This window comes from Aptenodytes patagonicus, chromosome 13, assembly GCF_965638725.1.
Source record: "Aptenodytes patagonicus chromosome 13, bAptPat1.pri.cur, whole genome shotgun sequence".
Classification (NCBI taxonomy): domain Eukaryota; kingdom Metazoa; phylum Chordata; class Aves; order Sphenisciformes; family Spheniscidae; genus Aptenodytes; species Aptenodytes patagonicus.
The window spans coordinates 15,778,021-15,800,503 of record NC_134961.1 but is presented as its reverse complement, the minus strand read 5'-3'; the positions used below and the strand labels follow the sequence as shown (position 1 = coordinate 15,800,503).

General features: G+C 37.0%; 1 protein-coding gene and 1 long non-coding RNA gene across 3 annotated transcripts in view; one reads left to right on the top strand and one right to left on the bottom strand.

Moving 5' to 3' along the window:
- The window catches only part of LOC143166393 (uncharacterized), a 35,091-nt gene extending 20,555 nt beyond the window's left edge, over positions 1–14,536 (top strand). For both annotated transcript variants that reach the window (XR_012996396.1, XR_012996395.1), the window contains exons 2-4: positions 9,040–9,107; positions 11,701–11,899; positions 14,472–14,536. This is a non-coding gene — a long non-coding RNA (uncharacterized LOC143166393). The remainder of the gene's footprint in view (positions 1–9,039; positions 9,108–11,700; positions 11,900–14,471) is intronic.
- On the bottom strand, positions 1,037–19,118 carry ERCC4 (ERCC excision repair 4, endonuclease catalytic subunit). The gene is made up of 11 exons (XM_076350721.1): positions 18,933–19,118; positions 17,679–17,859; positions 14,506–14,701; positions 12,945–13,152; positions 11,664–11,844; positions 11,191–11,319; positions 10,496–10,606; positions 8,733–9,324; positions 6,226–6,318; positions 5,397–5,509; positions 1,037–4,284 (listed from the first exon to the last, which is right to left on the bottom strand). The coding sequence occupies exons 1-11, from the start codon at positions 19,104–19,106 to the stop codon at positions 3,551–3,553; spliced, it is 2,712 nt and encodes a 903-aa protein (XP_076206836.1). The 5' UTR covers positions 19,107–19,118; the 3' UTR covers positions 1,037–3,550.
- Between the last annotated feature and the right edge of the window lie 3,365 nt (positions 19,119–22,483).

The window sequence follows — 22,483 nt, the reverse complement described above, 5'->3', positions numbered from 1 at the left end:
GAAAAGCCCTACTATACATGTTTGTGCAGGAAGAGTAATTTTGAAGGTAATTTTGTTTTGGCTAGGGAACTGCTTACAGACAGCATGGCAAGCAAAATGTCTCCTTGGCAATTGTAGCTAGAAACTGCAAGTGTCACCACTAGCAGGAATAGTATCCAGATAACTTAAACATAGGAACTACAACGTAATCTATTCTGTGCAAAATATATTTGCACGGTATTTGGCCGATAAAAAATATCAACCAGCAGCAGTAGGGAAGTGATCGTGCCCCTGTACTCGGCACTGGTGAGGCAGCACCTTGAACACTGTGTTCAGTTTTGGGCCCCTCACTACAAGAAGGATGTTGAGGTGCTGGAGCGTGTCCAGAGAAGGGCAACGAGGCTGGTGAGGGGTCTGGAGAACAAGTCTTATGAGGAGCGGCTGAGGGAACTGGGACTGTTTAGCCTGGAGAAAAGGAGGCTGAGGGGAGACCTCGTCGCTCTCTACAACTACCTGAAAGGAGGTTGTAGCGAGGTGGGGGTCGGTCTCTTCTCCCAAGTAACAAGCGATAGGACGAGAGGAAATGGCCTCAAGTTGCACCAGGGGAGGTTTAGATTGGATGTAAGGAAAAATTTCTTTACTGAAAGAGTGGTGAAACATTGGAACAGGCTGCCCAGGGAAGTGGTGGAGTCCCCATCCCTGGAGGTTTTTAAAAGACGTGTAGATGCGGCGCTTAGGGACATGGTTTAGTGGACATGGTGGTGTTGGGTCGACGGTTGGACTCGATCTTAGAGGTCTTTTCCAACCTTAATGATTCTATGATTCTATATTTGCTAATATAAGCTGCATTTGTTCCTAAGAGATTTTGGTTTTATTGTTATTCTAGAAGAAACCTTGTGCAATCAAAGTCTAAGGACAAACTGCAGAAACAAGCAACTTGCTGACTTACTTCCCAATAGCATATAAACCCCACTGGTTTCACATATTCAGTGACCTTGAAATGTGTAGTCTTGGTTTGGGTGTAAGAAAGAATCTAAGACTCCCAAACTGAAGGCAGTTTTTTTGTTTGTTTGGTTGTTTTTTTAATAAAAAAGCACAAACTTAAAACATCAAGCAATGACAAGAAGATATACAAAATTTCATTACTGTTGATGAAAGCAAGCTGAAGAACACTGTAAGGCCAGGTAACGCATCCTAAAGATTTTCATCATTCACCCAAACATTTTGTTGCATCTGCATACAGGTAGAGTCTTTGGCTTGGTTATTTCAGGGTTAAGTGGTTTCAGGAGACAAGACCTCTTCTACCTTTGTTCATGATTTGTACCTACTGCCCCAGAAGGACACATCACTAACTTGCAACCTAACCTAATACAGTAAAATGCCAAATCACAAATAAGCAGTAATAACATACAACAATGTTACTTGTGGTTATTTTAAAGAAAAAGCTAAATCCTGCATTGAACAAAAAACCCAACCAAAAAAAAAAACCTTACAAAAATTCCACATATACAAACAAAAGACAATTTAATCTAAATATTTAGCAAATATTTAATTGCATTATATGACTTTGATCTAGCGTACAACACAAAGCTACAACTTTATAACCTCTTCATATACCCTTCGTTTTCACCTTATGCAAATCTAAGCAAAAAAACCCCAAAACACTGACAAAGCCGATGCCATACATCTGAAAAAACCCCCCCAAACCAAAAACTAAAACAAACCCAAAACATAAAACCACAGCTCATGTAACATCTTAATGATGCAAATGCACGAACAATACATGTTTTCAAAGGTTGTTCAGCTCTCCTTTTCTGAATCAGGCTCTATAGGCCATGCATTCAGGACAGTTATGTTCTTACTCTGATTTTTGGTTCTCTTAGCACGACTTTACAGGCATTCTCAACCCTGAACATTTCTGAACTTATTGCTTTGAATAAGCAAAAGTCTCATGGAAAGACTTCTTTTTATATTAAATGAAATAAATTAGAATATAGGGCAATAGAAACCCTAAGATCTGGATTATAAACCACACACTAAAAGTAAAAATGTTCTGATATCAATGCAGCCAAAAGAGAAACAAGATAATCAACAGATTTTAATCTTGTTATGGATGTATTTAATACTGAAATTTACATCTGCAGAAAAATGTTCACTTTGAAGTCTGTCACAGCTCAGTCCTAGACTCTAAGTTAACAAATTCATAATTCACACTTAAAATGCACAAACATTAAACCTGAAAGTGCACAGTACAGTTTTTACTAAACCTGAATACAGAAGATCAATACTTTCTCCTCTAATGATGGAGATTATATTGATCTGTTGTTAGCATTAGAATCATATAAATACATATGTGCAAGTCATTATAGATAAAGATTTTGTGAATAGCTAATGTAAATACATTAGCATGTAATGACACCCATTTGGCAATGGCAGTTTTTTACACAGTTGTCGTATCAAAGTTCAGTGCAGAATATATGTTTTTAAACAATATACACATTCACAAACTATCAAAAGAGTAACTTTTCCTGGTTTTATGCTACACAGAATGCTAAAAGTTTTATCTTCAGGTGACAATAGCTTTACTGAATTTATTGACAGATGTTCTATTTAAGACATTAAAATGTAAGTGCAATAGGACACAGAAAGAAGACAATATTGGAAAAACTGTAAACACTTTTGGAAAACCTTACTTAGAAAACTATTGCATTTTATGAGAGGAAATATGCTCTGGTATAAAAGAATAGTCTCAATGGTATACCTAAATGTTTCACTTTCAAATGAATGAGGTGAAAGAGCTATCAAAACTGATTTTTGGGGGAAAAAAAAAAAAGCATCTTAAAAGCGTAAGTAAGGCACGCTGAGAATTAAGTTGTGTTGTGCTACCACAGAATCTCTATCCAGTCTAGTCCAAAGGAATGCACTTTGCAAAATCTAGCAAGACAGCTGTACTGAGTTTGGAATGTCAAAAAAGAAAGTATAACTTCTAGTAAAGTAAGCAGATACAATGTAGAACATACCATACAATTATAGTTTACTGTGACAAAGGCTTATGATGAAGTTCTAAAATTCATGTGTTACAAATAGTTCCATCACTGTCAATGGAAAATTGGTAGTTTCCAGAGAGTAAGACATTAATAAAAATGGCAAAAGCAAAGTGATATATCATGCAGCAGGTCACACATACTAATCAAAACACAGTACCTTTTTAGCTTTAACAAGACATCATAACTTTCAAAAGAAAACACCTTTATCAATTAGTCTTAGCACTTAATTCTTATGGACTTGGTGAAGAACTTAATTTAGTTCATTCAGTGATATTATAGAATTGGTTAAAGTGCTGTAGAGAGAATAAAAATCATTTGCATTTCTCTATTAAAAACATTTTTAATTCCTCTTGAAACTTGCCTTCAGTAATAATTAAACCAAATATTAAAACTGATGGAACAGCATTAGCAAGGAACAGCTGGTTATCTTAGAGGGCATTTATTGAAATATTTCATGTATTTTGCCTAAGTAAGTACTGTGCAAGAAAAGCTTATCTATGCCCTATGTTGAACAACCTCATTAGTCATCTTTTGCTCTTTCCTTTAGATACTGCCTCTCCGTAGGTCAGGTGAATAAAGTCAAAGAGTTGCGTGGCATTGGCAGCATTACCCAAAATTTTGGAGAGTTCGTCCTTTGACAGTGTCGCTAGCTCTGCAATGCTTTTGATGTGGTTCATTAAGGCTCGGCAGTTTTTTGCATTAATACCTGGCATTTTTAACAGAAAGTCCTGGGGACCGGGGTTATACTTGTCTGACTCAGGAAGAATTTCAGAATCTGCTGTGACAGCCATTGCTGTTTCTGCATCAGGTTGGGGATGGTTTTGTTTTAACTCTTCAAACAGTTCAGCAGTAGCATGGGGAGAGGGACACCACAGGATACGTAACTTTGGGAAATGGAGTGTAAGAAGGGTTAGTTTAGAAGTAACATCATTACTGGAAATTTCCTGATGTAGAGAGCCTCGTGGAATCAAGGAGAAAGATTTGTTAGGATCAAATTCAATCAGGAGAATTGGTCGCTTATAGTAACGGGACATAGAAATGCATTGTGTGTACAGTCTTCCATTATTTAAAGAACCAATCAGATCACTGATACTCTTCCGCTCTACACAGATATCAGGAGTTAAAATATAATCTCCAACTTCCAAAGTAACAGGCTCAATGTCAATGCCACGACGATGAATCAGTGACGGAAGCTCACTACGAAATTCCCGCATATCCACTATTACAGTTTGCTGAACACTCTTCTGTTCCTGTCCACCTAAAGAGCAAAATAAATACAGTTAACCTAATACTTACGACCTCTGACTCTGGTTGCATAGTTTTCCTGTGTGCTGCCAACACTTCTGTAACGGGTGGACTTCACATCTCACAGATCTTCACAAATTCAGCAGTATAGTAAATCCAGACTTTATTTAATTTTTCAGTTATAGACAAAAATCAATTGCCAAATTATATACTGTAGTTTATGGAGTATGCTCTGCAGTTTAATAGAACTATCATGCTACCTGCTATAAGCTTTGTATATGTGACAATGAAATACGTTAAACTGTAGATGAAAATTATTTAAATGCATCAGGAAAATCTTTAAAAAGTTGCCCACAAAACAAGATAATGAAGCTGATCCTTTTTATTTCCGTTTCCCACAGAAATGTGGCATTTTATTGTAGGAGTTATATTTTAGCCTCTTATAGATGTGTAGAAGGACACATGAAGAGACTGCAGCATCAAGGCCACAAAAAACATAACATCAAAGATTAGAGAGCATATGGTAAAGGAGAGCAGGATTACAAAAATGACAGCAAAGAAAAACAGGGGCAGAGCTGTAAAGATGAAGACAGAGTATACGTGTCAAAAGAAAGGAACAAAAATGTGGTTAGAACTGCAACAAAAGAAAAAAGATGCTTTATTGCAAAGAAAGTAGACAAAAAACACAATCCGCAGTTGTTTACCCAGGCAATCTGTTTTGCCAAGATCAAAAGAAGTCCCCAACATTTACTAGCTCAAGGACAACACTGCCTTTGACTATCTGTAGACTTCAGTTTCAATGTTTTAATTTCTCTCCGCCTCACTACAAGCAATACTAGACAGTCTCATAACCAAGCTGCCCAGAAACAATCCAAATGGTATCTGTCTTAATGGTAAAATACTTCATTAATCTGTATTTTCTTTTCAAAGAAAAACATAATTCATTGTCATTGCGCAGACGGAGGTAGATGGAGTAAGGGAGATAATGTTTCTTTACCATCAGGACTGCAGAGTCAATGTGCAATGTGTCTATGACCCAGACGCTTTGGACAGGATTTAAACGCAATAGTTAACAGGTCTTTTTCAAAGCTTAGAGCCACGAGACCAACTTCAGGAACTGCTCACCTGCTTTGCGTGTGTCAGTAGAAACAGAGGCAGGTTTAGCATCTCTTATTAGGTCTAAGTTTGTTTCATCTCTTCCTTCTCTTTCTTCGGGAATAACCATGCTGGCCTTCTCTCTAAGGAACCACAAAGAAAGAACACTAAAAACTGCAATTATATGAGGAAACATGAATCAAAATACTTTAATACCCTTCAGTCAGATGTAAAATTATATATAGTTTAATACTAATTGCAAACCTGATCAGATAGGCAATTGACTAGGATTTCCAGATTGTTGGGCTAGATGCTATATTTTTATTTTCAATTGTTAGCACTTTTTAGCATCTGATTTTTTTATTTTTAGAACTTCTCAGGGCACATGAAACAAAGGAACTAATGACTAGTAATAGCAGTATAAACTGGTGAGAAGACACCGTCTAAAAATGCTGCTTATACAGTCTAAGAAAACAATTGTTTTGTTCCCCACAATGACTTAAGTCATAAAAGCCTTAGAAAAACCTTACAAGAAATGTTACCTGCAGACAAAAACACATTTACAGAAATGAAATTCATAGACATTTAGTGAAAAGTACAAGTGGTGCTGTTTAGCCTTTGAAATTTAATATTAAAAACCCTAAAATTAATAAATAAAATATCAGGTGCTTTGAAAAGGAAGGTTTTGACTTGTCGTTGATTCTCAGTGGGAAAATTCTCTTAACATCTGAAAAGCAATTGAATTAAAAGTTTATCTAAAGCCTTCACACAGTTAAGAACTTCACTTTATTTAAAATGTAAGCATATAAGGGAATCACATGAAACATTAATAATAAAGGTAGTAAACTAATTTTGTTACCGAATGAGTTTTTCAAAGGCCTCCTTCTCTTTTCTCAGAGCTGTGAGATAGCGCTGTTCTTCTGTTGAGCCCCCATATATGAGGAAATAAACCCTGTAGGTTTTGCGGGGGGGGGGGGGGGGGGTGGAAGGAAAAGAAAAAAGATCACAAAAGTTCATATTAAGTTAAAAACACCCACAACCAATATTTGAGACTAGTAGCAGTACGTGCCTGACAAGTTAGTATTTGCCTTAAAAAAGGCAAGTGAACAAACACTATCTTTTTCTGTAAAGATATTCCAAAATCAGCAAAGATTCTTATATCCAGTGTTCCCTCTTTTCCCAGTGGCAGATACACTTACTGGAATTCTGGGATTCAACCAGAGTGGACTCAGATTTCAGTGTGCCATTCAGTAAAGACACAAAGCAAGTATAACTGAGAAGTTACTTTCTTACTGTTTTAAAAATCTTCCCAGTAGAATATATATAACAAACTAAAAAATCTGCAATCATCCTGGGTTAGGAAAAAACACCATCTAAGATTTTAAAATTATATATTTGTACAGGGAAACTGTAGGTTCTACAAAGAACAAGGTGTCATTTATCTCGCAGAGGTGAACACACCGACAAATTAAATTTTATTCTGCAAATAGGGATTTATATGGAACATATAAGAATTAATAATTACCTTAAGGAATTAATTGCCTATAGCTTTTCAGCACAGTCATTTTTTTCCAATATATTTTAATTGAGGTACATTTTGACAGACTGATAGGACTTTATTCCTATTACTTTTTTCATATGGTACATGTCCTAACCCCTACTTGCACGACTGCATCTGATTTTCCTGCTCTGAATTGTGGGAACATGATGCTGGAGGTAGATACAACACATGCTGATTAGGCAATTAAAAACAAATTGTACAAATAACCCAGTAATTATTCTCATATACCTTGTGAGTTCTGTCATTTATATCTGCACTACAGAGTCCTTACCTGGATATCAGGTACAGACACACTAAATGCTGCCAAACTGATTTCCATTTTCAGTTACAGTGCAAATATACACATCTTTGACTGGAAAATTACAACTGCTCTGTTAAATTTATGCAAATAATTTTCATGAGGTGATTAAAGTATAAAGCATTATAATTCAAAAGGTAGTAATTTTATATGCCAATAAATTGTGTTTCAACTATAGTAAGTAAAGTGTGTTTTTTCTAAGAATTAAGAAACTGCCATAAGTTATTTTCAGAGAGGTACAGGTATAACTACAGTTTACTGCATTCAAGAAATGCTGTATCAGGCAGCCATATAAATGAAAGATAATGCAAAACCTCACAGTATATTAAATTTTAAGTTTTCTATGTTTTTAATTAGTCTGTAACATCTATTCCTGAAAGTGATTTTTGCAATTTACAAGTTGACCTGGTTTTGGCAGGGATAGAGTTAATTTTCTTCCTAGTAGCTGGTACAGTGCTGTGTTTTGGATTTAGGGTGAGAATAATGTTGATAACACACCGATGTCTTAGTTGTTGCTAAGCAGTGCTTACACTAGCCAAGGACTTTTCAGCTTCCCATGCTCTACTGACTGAGAAGGCTGGAGGTGCACAAGAAGCTGGGAGGGGGCACAGCCAAACTGGCCAGAGGGACATCCCATACCATGGGACGTCATGCTCAGTGCACAAACTGGGGAAAGCTGGCCGGGGGGGCCGCTGCTCGGGGACTGGCTGGGCATCGGTCAGCGGGTGGTGAGCAATTGCACTGTGCATCACTTGCTTTGTGTATTACCATTATAATTTTATTTCAATTATTAAACTGTTTTTATCTCAACCCACGAGTTTTCCTCACTTGTGCTCTTCCAATTCTCTCCCCCATCCCACTGGGGGGGGGGGGGAAGGGGGAGTGAGTGAGTGGCTGTGTGGTGCTCAGTTGCCAACTGAGGTTAAACCACGACACAAGTGTATCAAACATATATACACAATGCGGAAATCTCTCTGTCAGCTAACACCAGAACTGAGTAGAACTGCAAATACTTCTCATTTCTTTATTGCATTTTCCTTTACTTGTTTTTCTGTTACAGTTTCTGAATTACTGGTCTTCAGCATGACCAGACATCAGGAAATGTGAAAATTAATTAAATCCAAAATGAAGCTTATTGTGTAAAAATCATACCTATAGAGACTGTTTAAAATGAGACTACAGCACCGCAAAAAGGATCTATCGCCACTAAGATCATCTAAGCAGAGGTCTTGTAGAAGATGGAACTAATTTTTTTTTTTTTTTTTTTTTTTTTTTTTTTTTAAGTACAGGTATCTTTCTGTTAGGGGACTAAATACCTGCTGGGAAGTAAAAATTATCTTTTGGTTAAATCAGACATTATGCTTTTGTTTAAAATTAAGACGAGGGCTAAACAGGAATTAAAAGGTAGCTAAAGAAAATCACTAGATGCACATTCTGCCTTGACTGCCAAAAATGCACTTTTATTTCTTCTTTTAAGACTAAAATTAGACTGACCAAGTCAACTTGCCTCAAAGGCTTCCCAGGCCTGCTTGCCTTGTAGATTTCCAGCTGCCGAACAAAAGTTAGTTCTGCATCATATAATACAACATATCTTGGTTCTACTTCATGCAGTACCCGAGTGAGCGCATAGGGATCACTGCAGCCCTGCAACGGGTGAATAATTGTGAGCGGGTTCTTGAAAATACCGTAGTAACAGTCTGAGGGCAAGTTCATAGGGAAGTCTTCAGGAATGGTCTCTTCAATACTGCTTTCCTGGCTACTGCTTAATTCTTTGTTATCTTCCACCTCTAACTCCTCTCTCTTTTCCTCCTCAGTTTTCCCCATCATTTGGATGATAGTCCGGTCTTGCTGCTTCTTGTGTTTATTTTGTTTTGAAGAAGCGGTGAGTTTGGCTTTTTTGGCCTGAGGCCCTGTGTCTGGTCTGGAATTTCCTTTGGACTTGACGGCTTTTCTGTCCTTAATCCACACTTCTCCAGCTTTCTCATCCTTTCCAAAGGTTTTGTTATACAGTCTTGTTAAAAAAGCTTCTGCTCCAGCAATAATATACTCCCTGAGCTGTGCACAAGCTCGGTCATCACTGGCACAAATAAGCACTTGCCCTGCAGTCAAGAAACAATATCATATTTATAATCTGTTATGCTGTACTACTTCTTATCCAGCTACAAGACATCTCTTGAGCAAATTGTTTTTAATTGTTAGAAGCATGCCTGCCTTTACATTTGGTTGTCACAGTTGCTCTGGACTTTCAGGGAGTCTAAATTGCATGTTTAATCAAACAAGATTAGAGAAGGTTAATGAAAGTTCAGCATTCCTTATTCTTACACCATCTAAATTAGTGAGGTTTTCCTTTTGACCATCTGAAACAAGGCAGATATAGCATGTATTGAAACATACTCGGACAACTACTTTTTTTTTTTTTTTTTTTTTAAAACATGGAATAAGAGAGAGCTTAATTTAGACCATTCTAATTTTCAGCCTTTGTCAGCTGTGTTAAAGAGTCTAAAAAAATACGTTTTACACAGTTTTACTGACATTTGTGGGCCTTGAATAACAATTCTCCACAAGCTGACTCAGATAAACTCCTACAACGCTAGGTGAGAAAGCCAGTTCTTACCCAGAGTCAGAACACTGTGGGTGGGAGAAAAGAGCACTTTTTTACCCTTACTATTTCCTAAAATAAAACTTGGTGAAATTTAAGGGGATGAAAAGCCCTAAAATAGGAAAGGCAGCAAAGCAGTTAGTTAGAAACACACTTGCCTTCTACTCTCTACCCCATTTAGGTGCACCTCCTGGAGAAGCAAATTTTCAGGTGTGTGAGAAGAATGTGTAAGATGGAAAGGGCGTAAGACAAAACTATTTTTTTTTTTTTTAACCTGAACTTGAGAAATGAGTGAATGGTACCTTGATTATTATAAATTTCCACATTATTAGTTTTACTAGTTTTGAGACTAAGGTATCAGGACAATATTGAAATGTAAGGTTTTTTTTTTTTTTAAAAATACAGGTTCTATGCAATATTGAACAGTATTGCATAGTAACCAACAGCATTTCTCTTTTAGAACAAGAACTAAATAGGAGTTTATGTAAAACTATTTAGTTTTACATAGTTTATGTATATAAACTCCTTGTCTTAAGTCCACAAATTACTAAATTTAAAACTAGCTCTTTAATAAAACTGCAGTAAAGAGTTAGGCTGCTTCCCTCAAAAAGTCAAGTAGACGTAAAAACTAGCTGTACTGTGAAAACTTACATCATTTAGTAGTCTCTCACCTGGACCACCAAGGTCTTCACTGTTCTTATTCTCATTTTCAATCTCTTTCAGTACTTCTCTCAAAGCTTCCCATTTTGGGTTACTTTCTAGAACCAATTCCCTTTTCAGTTCTGAAACAAAATAAGATTGAGCACAGCAGCTCTTACAGCCAAAATATCCTTCAGAGCTTTAAATTAGTAGTTAGATGTCAATAGCGTGATAGTTGTTGGCAAATACGATATTCAACAGCCTACATACACAACTTGGTATGCTGATGGGTTGGAGAGCACTCTCACAGAAACATTTAAAAATGGGGATAAGCGCTTCACTGAAGCACAAAGTTAAAATATTCACTCATTCTTCAATTCTGAAACTCCTGAATATATATATTTTTTTTTTAATAAAAGCAACAGCAGCTTCCTACCTGTTCACATAAAATAAAAACGATCAAGCTAAACAGCAATGCAATTCAAGAACAATTCCATAAAAGCTCTCCCAATGATCAGCTGAGCAAGCTTAGAAGAACCCGTTACTTCTTCGTGACTCTGTTTTATGTTGTTTATTACATGCTTTTTGAACTAAGATTATGTCTCAACTTATTCCAGCTAACAGATTGAGATCTTGAGCTGTGTAAGATCATGTAGGGAACCATAGCACAAGTAATATATGCAGAGCATTTGAAATCGTGACAGTCAAAATTAGGAATGGTCAGTACCATTTTCCTTCTTTACATCACTTTTTTCAGATACTTTGCCTTTCTGATTCAGTTTCTCATCTGCAATGCGATAAACTCTAGCCCGAGCATTTACAAACATTGAAGTACTGGAGTCAAGAAACAGCCAACCTACAGAGGAAAAGAAAGCAGGAGTAATTTGACATTTGCAATGTGTATGTGTTTCAACCCTTCCCAGTAAAAGCCCCAAATTTCTCATCTGGAATACCTGTGCTACCTGCTTGCTATATAATTACTAGCTTAATGAAAGACAGAAATGCGATGCAAATCTCACACTGTTAAGTAACAGCAGTTAAGTGGGAAGATGAAAGCATTATGTGTCAATAAAAACCTACGTCCTTATGGCTGGTTATATAAAACCTAATTAGATACCTTCATATGTTTGGGAATGTTAATTAAAAATATCAACATTTCACTGTTTCATGCATTAACTTGTATGGTTATTCAGTGTTTACCTGAATTCTCACCAAAAGCTTTTTCACTTGCTTTCAGTGACTCCAGAAGATTAAGGAAAGTGACACAATCATACTGAGTTAGATACAGTAGCAAAGTACGTAGTATCTTCAAATCCTGGACCAAAGATTTTGTCTTAGCTCCAAGCTGATGCCAGAGAGGATCTAAGTAGTGACGTATCGTCTAGAAATATAAATTGGAAAGCTCAGGATGTCAAATATATAGTATACTAATCAAGGTAAGAATGCACTTTTTTTCCTTTACAGGGGATGCCACTAGTTTCCCAAAGTTATTAAACATACATAATTGAAGATGTGATGGTGAGATATTTGTTTTGATAAGTAATCATTTTTTGCAAAGTTAATATAAACGCCTTTATGTAAAACATTTCAGCAATTAGCAGATGTATATCATTTAACGCTTTCAGTACATATTTTCTTTTCCATATAATATTAAAATATGGGTAAAATAAAATAAAAACCCCCTTATTTTAGTGGTACTGGCCTGTGTCTTTAGTATCTAGTATCCTTTACTTAGGTAAAGTAAAAAACATTATAATGTTATCTAATTTTCAAAATAAGGTGAGTACCACACAGATATGCAACCTACAGAGCATAAGAAAAAACCCCTCCAAATATTTAAAGTACAGAAGGCCTCACATCAAGATTAAATCACAGGTAACAAATAGCTGTGTTTCACTATGATGGTTGAAGTTTATGATTTTACCCTACAGAAAGCATATGTATGCCAAACATTGCAGATCTGCCAAAAATAACAATGCACACACAATTAATGACAAATATAATCATTAAAAGATAACATGCAAATGCATGCATCTGTTGTATGTATTATATACAGTGCAGCTTCTAATAGAGAAAATAAAAAATACAAGCAGGAAATTCAAGAGGAAAAAATGGGGCGGGGGGAAGTAACTGCATACTTATCTCTAAAGTATTTTGAGCTGAAATTGCAGCCATCTTTATAATGACGGTAATATAATAATAATAAACAACCAACCATGAATCAGGATGTTCTTACTGTAGGGACTTTGGAAATGAAGGAAGAACGATAATACCAATACACCAAAACCCCTACTGGCAACTATAACATAAGCATTACAGATTAACAGTTTCTCTCCTTGTACCAGTAATAAACACGTCATGGGAGAATACTCAGTTGCTGCTGGTTATTTATTTTACAAATAATATTTTTGTTTGCATGGCGGACAGTTTGAAGATCTACATCCCTTTAGTTAGACACAGCAAAACAATCAAAATGGTTACCTTGTCAAAAGGTTTACCAATAGCATTTTCTAAAGATAGATCTTCTACTTCAAGAGCTGGATTATAACGTTTGAGTTCTCTCAGACATGCGTTCAAGATGTCCAGGATTGAAGTCTGGATAGCAAGCATAGCAGGGGTCATTGACACATGTATTTCCACCACTTCAGGTTTATGCTTCTCTAAAAATGAGTTCACTGCTATATGAAATCTAAGAGGAAAACAGCTTATTAAGATTTACATGGATGGTTTGCTTGACCTACAACTATTCAAAAGTTTGTATAAACTACAATTGTTTTAAACATAAACAAGTAAGTTAATTGCAAAAAATCAGTTTCTACAGATGTGAAGACTGCAATCTTATGAATAGCCTCAGAAAACCATCTATTCCACAGTTATGACTGTAGTCATTCTAGTCATGCGAGCCTATAGTGCTGGTGAATGATCCACAGAAGATTCCTGCACTAGATTCTACATCATTATTACACATAACAACTATTAAAGTAAAAACAGAAAATGTCATAAGGGAGAAACCGGTACGGGTTCATAAATCCTTTGGAATCACATGGATCCACTAGCAGATTCTGTGACATTCCTAGCTTGTGATTATAAGCAGCAGGTCCTTGTTAGAACACTGCCCTTATAGCCAATCCGGCTGTACAGGTATATAGATGCTAGCTGATTTTTACTAACAGAATGAGGCTCAGAGAACGCTATGTCTGCTGACCTCTGAAACTCAATGGGCATTTCCCTTACTGCTGCACCCCCAGGTCTTTTCATGGTTCAGAAGCCAAGGAAGAAAATTTAGAGAGCTTCTGTTCAACCTTTCCTATCCTAGTTATGTCCATTTCTACTTCTTTGCGATTCTGAAAGAAAGACTGTTAACGAGTTTACAATGCAAAGCAACAGTACATTAAGATGGAGTGAAACACATTCTAGACTGGACTAAAAGAACAAATGGGCAGACCTCCTGCCCAAGGCAAGAGCATTGAATGGGTAACCAGCTAAAGTGCCCAGTTCCATTTGTGGCTCTGCTCCTGAAAGAGTTAATGCATGTCACAAACTTGGCAATTTGGTTTCTATCAGTCATCAAGAAATATTCTTCATACACAACATACATGTAAAAGAAGATTAAAAAAATCTGACATGTAGAAAGAGATCCATGGACTTTCATCACAGTTGGAAACAAATACCTCTATGAATGGCATAACTGAGAGACTGTATTCCTGTTACCTCATGGCTTAAATAATCTGTTTAGTAAGGGAAGTTTTTCGTAAGCTGTTAAGAATGTCACTTTCTGCTGTGATTTCTATTGGCTAAAAGGACAGCTATACCATAAAGTTCAGGCCTTTATAGATTTAATTTGGGTCTATTTTCAAAAATACTTACAGAAATTTAGCATCTTCTGTCAAAAACTGAATTAAATTTGTTTGCGAATACAAGAGGGAACACAGATTAGCAGTGTGACTGCATACACCTCATTTTCTTAAGAACCTGTTGTGACATCCTTCATCTTTTTTTTTTTTTAAGTTTAACTCTCCAATGAAGCAAAGAGGTGCCTTACCTTGGCCACAGATAAAGTTTCCTGACAAAAAGATTTCTCATCACTCTTTCCACGTGGCAAAAGCCAGTGTTAAATGCAACCGCATTATCTGTAAAAGCTTTAATGAAGCCTTGCTTGTTCTTCTGGCGATAAAGTCGCAAGATAAATGCTTCCTGACAGGACTCAATGATTCTGTGCGCTTTGTATACCAAAATGCCTGGCAAAATAAAAGGTTTTCAAGTTACAAAAAAGTAAAGAAAGGTCCAATTTTGTATAGATTTTTCCTCAAAACTGTCCTGTTCTTTTAATGTTTTTTTCTTAAATAAAGTACAATAGGACTTTAAATCTTCTAAAGTGATGGTTGAACAAACTTTCTGGGGTTCAAACCAAGCGGTTCCTCAGTTTCAGTACCATGGAATCCCCAAATAACAGAACTGGGTTAATGATGCATCTTTAGTAAAAAAAAAAAGCTTGTGCTTGAGTGGCAGGACTTACTAGCTTCGAAAATTCTTTACTCCTAAGGCAAAACTTGAGCCTTTTAAAAGGAGTAAAAGCAAATTCAAGACATAATGCACTATTACAACAAAGCAAGTTTGGTATGTTCAAGATTGTGACATTTGAATTATTTTGTTAGAGAAGTTCTGGAATTACAGACTTGTCAAGTATGTTTCATTGGTAACAGTTCAAGTGTTTACATAATCAAAGAACTTCTGAAAACATTTATTTTGCTTTTCCCCCGTTCTGATACTCATATTCACACTTCGGGACAGAAAGTACCACCAACTGTATGAGTACACCACCAATTTTCTTCCTGGCTATAGGTGTATTAGGAAAAAAAGATTTATCGTGCACATTTTAGTACAGAGAAGCGAAACAATAGTTTAACTACATTAAGCGTTTGAGGTGAATGTTTCTGGGATTTATACTTCTCTCAGCCAAGACCTGTTAAAACCAAGGCTTATTTCTTCCTCACACTTAATTGTGTTAAATAGCACATAACATTTTTTCACTCTCCCCCTAGTGAAGTGAGGCTATGTGGTACTTTTATCTGTTCACAGCTTCCAGTGGAATAATAAATGCCTTTCTAAAATGGAAGCAAAGGGCATCCAACATCACAGGTTTTACCTTGTACCTACATAAGCTGACAAACTTACAGTGCATTTAATTTCTGTAACAAGTTTCTTCAACTCAGCACCCAGCCATAGATTTTAATACGCCTTTGCTTTGTAAATGGAAAAGCATCTATAAGAAAAAGACTTCCGTATATAACTGCTAGCTATTCATGATCAAGTCATAGAATAATCTACTAAAAGGTATTTTTCTATCTAGATATTCTTACATCTCTCCTATGAAGCAAATTTCTCAGGACATAATAACGATCGTACTCATTTCTGAACAACTTCCAGTTTGTCAAGATGTGACTCTGAAAGGACATTACAGGAGACACAAAATTTGTAACAGGCCAGTAAGACTATGTCTTTATCATAGTACCTTCCTACTTTTAGTCAATATTTCTCTGCTTATGAAGTGAGTTCATACTGCTGTGTAAAGCCTTGGTAGAAACAACTTGTCACTGTTTACTACACCAACCTGCATCAGTTTTACTACGCTATTAAGTACATCATTTATATTTGGCCAAAACCACCAGGAATAATTCTTCTTTACTGCAGTGATAATTTCTTATCTTCAATTTAGCTGAATTCATGAGTTCATCAGATGTGAATTCACATGTGATTCTACATTGATTTTATAAACAACATTTATAACACCTAGAAACACTTCACTGATTTTTTTTGCAATGTTAACTCCTCAAGAAACACTATCACAAGTTTTTGTCGTACAATTTCACACACAGATAATACACGTTTCCAACGGAACCACGTGTTACCGAAGTTTTAAATGAAGCAGCAAGTCTATCAAAGCTGTTGTCACACTGACCTCTAGTGGCAATGCAAAACCTGTAACAACTCTGTGTCATTCTAGGACAGGACTATTTTTTAAATCTTTAGTGTATTTCTTCTTTTCATACTGACAAAGTCCAAAGGTGTGTGTTATTTCTTTTTGTTTTTTTCTTCTTTGGTAGGGCAGAAAAGTAGAGAGGAAAGAGTCAAGGGGAAGAAGAGAAATTGAAGTAGATTGCCCAGAAAAAATGTGTTCACTTTTTTTTTAACCTAGAAATATCAGAATTGACAAATCTGGCATCCTTTGGCTCTAGCATAAAACTGTTCAAAATGTTTTACAGATTAGAGCTTGTCATACATTGACTAAAAAGGAAGGGGATACAGCTTCTGAAGCAGAAACTTACATTCTTCTAAGCATTCAATATTCAGTTATGTTTAGCCATTAAAATGTTAACATTTAGGTAAAAGTAAAATATTCTTATATCCCTGGCTCTTAGATATCTATTTTACTAGCTCTCCAGGCTGTAACAGGGCTTCCAGCTCAGACAAGAACATAAAAATAACAGTGGTTGGGGAAGAAGGGGAACAGAACATGAGAGGAAAAAGGTAACTGTAACATCCTTCATGTATAACTTCTATACAACAACAAAAAAGGTCACAAGCTAGTCCCAAAATCTTTACAATGATAATAACAGCATTACTTCATAATACTGCTATTTATACAGTGTCCAAGGTGTGTCAAGACAAAGATTAGTAAGGTATTGCTATTTTTTGATGTGAAGAGTCATCAGAAGTAGTTTGCTAATGCAAAAAATAGGTAGTGTGCATGGTTGATAAAACATAACATCTAAAATCAGTTTTAATCATAGGCCAGTGTTCCATAGACCAGAGGACACTATTTCACCAAGTGCAATCAATTATTCTTCTTTGAAAGCCAGTCTGAATTTTATGTTTCTTATGTCAATGGTATAGTTTAACTGCCGATTTGTTTTCCAGCCACTTATTGATATCAGAAAGCCATACAAATGCATGATCCAGTATCTAAAAATAATGTGGATGTTTTCAAATTGTATGATTAAATAAGGCAAACAAGTTTGGAGCAAAGAAAACCATTAAAAAGAAAAAAGAACGAACTACACATTTGCTCCTTTTACCTCAGTCTTTGTGGAAAAAAAGGAAAAAAATTCAAAAGGAATTCAACCTCAACACCGGTTAGTAGAACTCCCTGTATAGAATTAAGTTTTATGTATTTTCAAACAGAACAGTCTTACCTTTATTTCATTACACTCTTACCGGTAATGAGGTTTGCAGGAATTCTGTCAGTAAGGAAATCTACCACAAGGATTCGACTTGTTGCAAAGATGACTCCTCCTTGTGTGTAAAATTCATATCGAGTATTATTTGTAATTTCATTGGTAACACGCCGAGGAAGATGAACAACTCCATCTGACCTCAGCTGATCAATAAAGTACTCCTAAACCAAATACAATAAAAACACAAGACATCATTGTGGTAACTGATGAAATGGATGCAAAAAACCCTTAACTATACATACTCTGTTAATTTTGAGGAGCTGTCCAAAACAAATTAAAAGCATGATAGTATAACATACTACCTAAGAAAGTCAGAATTATTATGGTTTTTTTCTTCTCAGGTATACTTTGTTCCGTTTCAAACTCATCCAGGTGATTTAAAAATTTATGTATTTTCAGTAGTAGCTAGACAATACTTAAGCAAATACAAGCAACTGACACTCAAAGGAGCTTACATTCTCTTATGTTTTAATAGCTCTTTTTCAGAGAATAGGCAATTTTAATACTGACTTAAGAATAGATAATTGGGAAGAGATCGTCTTTCAGTCCACTCACCTGCTATCAAAGACAACTACATCGGGTAGGTCATATATGTCAAAGCTTAATCTTACAAACTACAGCTGTGATATTTATTCACCTACGGTCACTACAAAAAATCCCCAGAACATCAGCTCCCGGATGGTGGGAAATCTCCCTGGTTCCAGGGAAAACAGAGCGGCATTTTTCGTACAAATAGGGACAAATCTTTCAAGAAGTTTCACCCCTTTCCGCTCATTGGCTGCTTACAGATTTCTGCTGTTTACAAGTTATGTGTTTAAGTTTGTTCTAGCTCGTTATTATTATTCGGACTTCATCGTGCTGCACGAGTGGAAATTCGGACCTCGATTCGATCCTGAACGCTTCTGGTCTGACAACATCTCCCCAGTAATTGCAAAGGCCGGGGCACAGCGCCCAGGCACGCACGCCGCGCTGCCGCCGCCGCCGCCCGCCCCTACCCGCGAGCCCGCACACCCACCCGCCTGCCCGCAACCCGCCCGGTCACCCGCACCCCGGCCTGAAGAGCCCCTCCGTTCGGAGGGAGCGGCCAGCAGCCTCCTCCCCCCGGGCCGAGACACTGACAGGGCCGCCGCGCCGCCGGCCGCCCCCGGGATGCGCCCGCCGAAACCGAGAGGAGACGCCGGTGAGGGGGAAGGGGCGGGGCAGGCGCGACGCCGCTGACAGGGTCTCCCCTCACCTCCTCGGCGGGGCTGGTGTTCAGCACCAGCACCAGGCTGGCAGGCTCGCAGTAGAGGCGGAGGAAGCGCAGCAGCAAGCGGTCGATGCCGAGCCCGCGGGCGCAGATCACCAGCCCGTCCTGGTGGAAGAGGTCCAGGAAGATCTGGCTCTCGTGCTCCAGCAGCACCGCCATGGCCGCCGGCCCCCGCCGCCGGTGGAGCGGCGCATGCGCGCCAGCCGCCGCGCCCTCCCGCCGCCGCGCCCTCCCGCCGCCGCGGTGGGCGCCGCCGAGGTGACGCCCCCTGCCGGGCTCAGGCGATGCGGTCCTCCAGCGTCGAGCGCGGCGAGTTTTCCCGCCCCGAGCGCGAGGTCCCTCAGGCGAAGCTCCGGCGGGTGGAGGGCGGCAGCGGGAGAGGAGAGTCCCGAGAACCACCGGCGTGGAAAATGAGGTGGGGAAGGGACTTATCTGCCCTGCAGGCTCCCCACAGGTGCTCGTATTGAGACGTGCTGAAGCCCCCTCTCCTCCTTGCGTGGGGGGTGTGTGTGTGCTGAGTGTAAATATGAGATAGGGGGTCCTTTCCTTTTTTATTATAAATTATTTGTTGTGTTACTAATTACTTGCATTTCTTAAGCAACAAAACCAAACTTGACTGAACTTCAGCCTGCATGCCTCACACAAGGCATCAGTACCTCGGGATTTTCCTGCTACCTCATTTTTAGTGTCCCTACCTCAGTCAGTGCAGAAAAGGCTGTTTGTTCCCACGGGGGTGAGAGACTCTTCAGACCTGCTTTCGGAAGCAGGTGAAAATGAAGGACACTCCTCAGACTTACTCTACAGTTCAGCTTGGTGAAGGGCGGGTGAACTTCTCTCCAGCCCCTCTTAAAATAAACAATTTTTCTGGGCCTTCTGCAGGGGAGATGGATGCCACTTCAACTGGGTCAAAATCGCCCTCAGAGAGAGCGAGGGGGAAGACTGACAGCTTTTTTTGCAGAGTTATTGGGCAGAGGGACAGCGTACAGCCAGCTTCTTCCATAATGTGAATGTGTGGAAGATGTTCCAAATCTTTTATTTACACTGGGTATTAATTCCCATTATTTCCTCCAATATCATCTTCTTTTGGTAAAATGCCATTATCAGGGCATTGAGTCAACTGTCTAATACATTCAAATAAATACTTTCAGTTCTTTGTTTTGCATTGTCACATGTTGGCAGTTGCAGTGGGGTTTCTTTTGGTTTTTGTTTTTTTCTAAGTAAGGGAAAATAAAGTGTACAGCTGCTAACATGTTCTTTTACTGCATACTTATTCAAGCTGACACTATTAATGAAGACGCATTATTTGTAAATTTGCCACACAGTCAGGATTATGCTATAGAATCTTTTAAATTAATATAGGAAATTTTAAAATTATTTTATAATATGTATATTTGCATTTTAAAATGCAGTACAGAGACTCAGGGCAAAGTAGAAAACAAGTCTTTAAAAACTGGCAAAAATTAATAAAATATGGGGACTATTCTGGATTTTTCTCATACATATGTCATATTTCTGAAATTTTATGCTGATACCTGAACAATTTTTTCTTTGCAAATTGGATCATATTGCCAAATGTTGTATCAAATACCATTCTTTGGTTCTCATTTTTAGGTAGCTGCTACTGAGCTCTTTGACGGTTGCAATTAAAACTTATTTTAGACCATAAAAATGTCAGAAAAACAGTATTTTTACTTGGACAACATTTCATTTTTGTGGCCTGCAGGTCATTTTACTGACCAAAATAAAGTGTTACACAATAACATGAAGATTATCATTAACATTTGTTACTATTTTTGAATACTGTATGAAAAGCTGTAGTCCAATAAGGCTACTTCTTTGAAGAATTACAGTATTCTATAGAATTGTCCATATAATTTAGGAACCAGCCATTTCCTTGGCCTACTGTTTCCTACATGAATTAGAAATAATACGTTTTCTAATGGTCCAAATAAAATATTTCAGGCATCTCTGTAGTCTGATTTTTATATTGTACTATATATATTTTTATATCTTTTTACTTTGGCTAAATATAGTATTAATGTAAATTGTTGTGAAATGTAATTCTTGTGCTTATATTTTTATTAACCAGTAGAGGGCTATCATTTGTTACCTTAGAAGAGCAGAACTTAGGCCTAAATCTTGCAATTCATTTTTGTGTGATATTTCTTTGCAAAACATTAGAGTAATATTAAAAAAATATTCGTAAAGAGAATAAGCTAAGATTTAGATATGGTATGCAATTTTTAAGTTGGGAATAATAGGCTAGGAGAACGATATGCAGGGGAGTACATGCTAATACATTTCTGTATTCAACAATGAAGGCTTGCTTTTAATTTTAAACATATTAAAGCTTGTGTTATATATATGTATGTAATAAATATTTTGAGTAACTTTAGGAGTTTCATTCCATATAAAATTATAAACAAACACAAATTATAGGCTACTTGAAAGCTGATAGATTATATGAGATGGTCAGTACAGCCCATTATCAGCCTCCCAAGACAGACATTTACTTGCATGTTTTAAAAAGGCATTAACAGACCTATTTACTTCATCATACTAATACTATATGAAAGGCAGGTTAATTGTATGGTAGTGCAATAGAACAAATCACTGGAGGTGTGATTATTATTTGGTTCACTCATTATTATTGGGATCACCAATATTAATATTAATCTTCTCTTTAAGATACTCTTTTGACAACTAATTTTTTTTAAATTTTAATCTTGACAAGTTATTAATCATTACTAGGGAAGAGAAAAATGCAAGAAATGGTGACTTCAGTCATTAATCTGCCCATTTGTGTAATGCCAACAGTCTTTTTTAAAAACTAGTAACAGTTCTTGTGCATCATATTAATAAACTTTTGTTACTGATAATGTAAAGACCTGAGGAGGATTCCCTGTGAGAAGAAAACCAATATTTATATTGGTTTATATATCTTATATCTCTTATCTTACATATTTATATATCTTATGTAAAACTTTATATTCTTTCTAAAACATCAACATTTTATTTTGTCTTCCATCCTATCATTGTATTTAAGTAAAACTCAGTATTTTCAGCTGTGAAAATGTGGTGAGATTTCCTACTCTGTGGATTTTTTATTGTGTCTTTGGCCTGGTTTGTTGTTTGGATTTTAGCCTGATCAACCCCATTATTTACAGAGAAAAATCTCTGACTGATTTAGGGCATGGTTTAAACCTCAGTTGTGTTAGCTAACTAAGAAGACTAGGGCCAATTTCTTTGAAATGTCCTAAAAATTCTCACATTTTGCAATTTCCCACAGAGCCAATTTTATAATAAGTAAAATCTACTATATTTACCTCAAATCCTGTATACATTTTGATTCATTACCTCTGATTAGTTGTATCAACATACTAGTTCCTAAAATCATTAGCTGATGAATTTTAAGAGATTAACATCCATAGTCCTGTTATTAGAGTTATCTTGCATCATTACATCATAGACTACATATTTATTCTTTTCCACACCTTTAGAAAAACAAAGACCTGCTGGAGCTTATAGTTAAAAAA

Coding starts and splice junctions, on each gene's coding strand:
- ERCC4 (XM_076350721.1), bottom strand. CDS start 19,106: ATGGCGGTGCTGCTGGAGCACGAGAGCCAGATCTTCCTGGACCTCTTC. Junction 17,860..18,932: donor ACACCAGCCCCGCCGAGGAG/GTGAGGGGAGAC, acceptor TATTTGGTTTAG/GAGTACTTTATTGATCAGCT. Junction 9,325..10,495: donor TGAAGACCTTGGTGGTCCAG/GTGAGAGACTAC, acceptor TCTTGACTGCAG/GGCAAGTGCTTATTTGTGCC.